The sequence below is a fragment of the Camelina sativa genome, chromosome 5 (assembly GCF_000633955.1).
Source record: "Camelina sativa cultivar DH55 chromosome 5, Cs, whole genome shotgun sequence".
Lineage (NCBI taxonomy): Eukaryota > Viridiplantae > Streptophyta > Magnoliopsida > Brassicales > Brassicaceae > Camelina > Camelina sativa.
The window spans coordinates 1,474,319-1,476,780 of NC_025689.1; the positions used below are offsets into that span (position 1 = coordinate 1,474,319).

The 2,462-nt window shown below is 33.4% G+C and overlaps 1 protein-coding gene across 1 annotated transcript in view; it reads left to right on the forward strand.

Moving 5' to 3' along the window:
* Positions 1,314-2,462, forward strand: part of LOC104784814 (axial regulator YABBY 1) — a 2,944-nt gene continuing 1,795 nt past the window's right edge. Inside the window, exons 1-3 of the mRNA XM_010509900.2 lie at positions 1,314-1,678; positions 1,796-1,954; positions 2,061-2,193. Coding sequence (XP_010508202.1) covers positions 1,565-1,678; positions 1,796-1,954; positions 2,061-2,193 — 406 coding nt within the window. The 5' untranslated portion in view covers positions 1,314-1,564. The remainder of the gene's footprint in view (positions 1,679-1,795; positions 1,955-2,060; positions 2,194-2,462) is intronic.

Here is a 2,462-nt window from a genome sequence, read left to right on the forward strand (position 1 = left end):
CAACGTACATTACATGTGTCATCACGTGCAACGCCAACCCCAAAGCCTAAGCTCGCGAATCTTCTAATATTATGCCTCAATCGTCCCTCGTTCATACTACATCTTACTCCTTATAATTCAAATTGTGAAAAGATCAAGTAGAGTTTTGTAGTTTAGTGATAATCGATCGCTATATTGATCGAATCTCATACTTTTGTCGTAATTTATGTATGGGTATATTGGCATCTATAGATTTTAATTTTTAGTTTACAAGAATGTTTGTTCTATTATATAGAAACACATGAATGCCAATTTCAAATATTCTAAACAACATTTTCATGTATTGGCACATACTCTTTTTAGTTCATTGCAAATTTTAGTTTGTAATTATTTGAGATCAGATGGAAAAGAGTCCGTCATTAAGCGGTATTATCCTTAAAACTATTTTGTCATCAGTCTTGTCTCCTTGTGACCACAAGGTCATCTTAGTGGTACAACGGAATTTTATGATTAAATGTCTACGTTTTCTAGTAAGGGGGAGACCGCATGGTCAACCGAGTTTCTAATAAAGGCATTATCGGAAACAAAATCCGATATAAGATGTTGACAATATATATTTAGTGATCTAGCTCTCTAACCTCAACTCCCATCCTTTGACTAATTAAGAGTATGTTGCTATGCACTCAGTTAAGAGTTTGTTGTTATAATTCAATTTAAAGTAAAATATAAAAAAGTAGACCAACTTTTGATTAATCTTATGGTAAATTTCCATCACAGAAAAACATACCAGCTTTTATACAGTATACACATTTTTTTCAGTCGGCCACTTAAATTAACAGAAAATTTAGTCACATTCGATAGTTATTAATACTTATACACCATCGCATTTATTACAAATACTACCATTTAAATTTATTCGATTTGTATTATCGATGTACTAATTAATGACCATTTATCGATTTGTATTCCGTTCATTCAAAACCTAAACTATGTACAATATATTTTATTTTACGCAAAGGAGAATTTCTAAACTCTGTTTTTAAACTCTCAATCTTTTTCCATTCTCATTTCAGCTTTAGATCCTACTTTAAGGTTGCACATAGCGTCCAAAAGGTTTTTTTTTGGGCTGAATGAATTCTATATTCATCCCAAGAAAATGGAGAATTTTTTAATAGAATTGTATAGGTAAATAAAATTTTAATACACAATAATATATACACAAGATTGCCCAGCTCTAATAATTAAAGTAATTTGAATAATTAGCTTAACCAAAAACATTATTAGTAGACGACCTAGAGGCTAGCTAGCTACAACTAAAGCCTTGGTTGTTTTTTTACCTCTAATATATTAATATCTCGTTTTCCATTCTCTCTACTTTCACCTCTTCTCTCTCTCTCTATATCTTCCTTTGTGGTATATAATACACAGCAACCCAACAATCAAGAAGATCAGATCATGGTGGGGTTTTTTATTTTCTCCTTATCAAGAATCCTCTGATCAGTCAAATACCCATCAATCAATCAAATCACCAAACACTCCCAAAAAAAGATCAGCTTCTAATTTTTTCCTCTTCTTAACAAAAAAGATGTCTATGTCGTCTATGTCTTCCCCTTCCTCAGCTGTTTTCTCACCGGACCACCTCTCTCCTTCCGACCATCTCTGCTATGTCCAATGCAACTTTTGCGACACCATTCTTGCGGTAAATACTAACCTCTCTTCGATAGTTTCTCTCTTCATTTTCTCTCCTCCATCTTCTTCATCTACATCTAATTAGGGGTTTTTTTTTTAATTCACCGTTTCTTGTATGTGTTTATAGGTTAGTGTTCCTTACACAAGCTTGTTCAAGACCGTTACTGTTCGATGTGGTTGCTGTACCACTCTCCTCTCTGTGAACATGAGACTTGTCCTCCCAGCTTCTAACCAGCTCCAGCTCCAGCTCGGTCCTCACTCTTACTTCAATTCCCAGAACATTATGGTACATAACAACATTTAAATACATAATATTATAGAAGTCGATCTCATCTAGCTTATTAGAAGTATATATGAGTCTCAAAGCCTCAAGGATATCTTTGTTATTGTAGGAGGAGCTAAGAGATGCACCGTCTAACATGAATATGATGATGATGAATCAACACTCTAACATGAATGACATACCATCTTTCATGGATCTTCATCAACAACATGAGATTCCTAAAGCACCACCCGTTAACCGCCGTAAGATACTATTTACTCTCACTTTTTAGGATTTTTCAACTTCTTTGCTAACCTTATTGATATATAATCTGGTTGTGATGATGAATCACCATTTAGACATGCATAGTTTCTTTTTATTCTTTTAGCGTCTATAAACATATTAAAGTGATGATAAATAGAAAAGTGACGAGAATCCGAGATAGATTCATGGATCCCCCGGAAATCTAGCTAAAGAGAAAGAATCTAAGTAATATGTTAGAAGATGTGTTTGTCTTTCAAAAAAAAAAAAA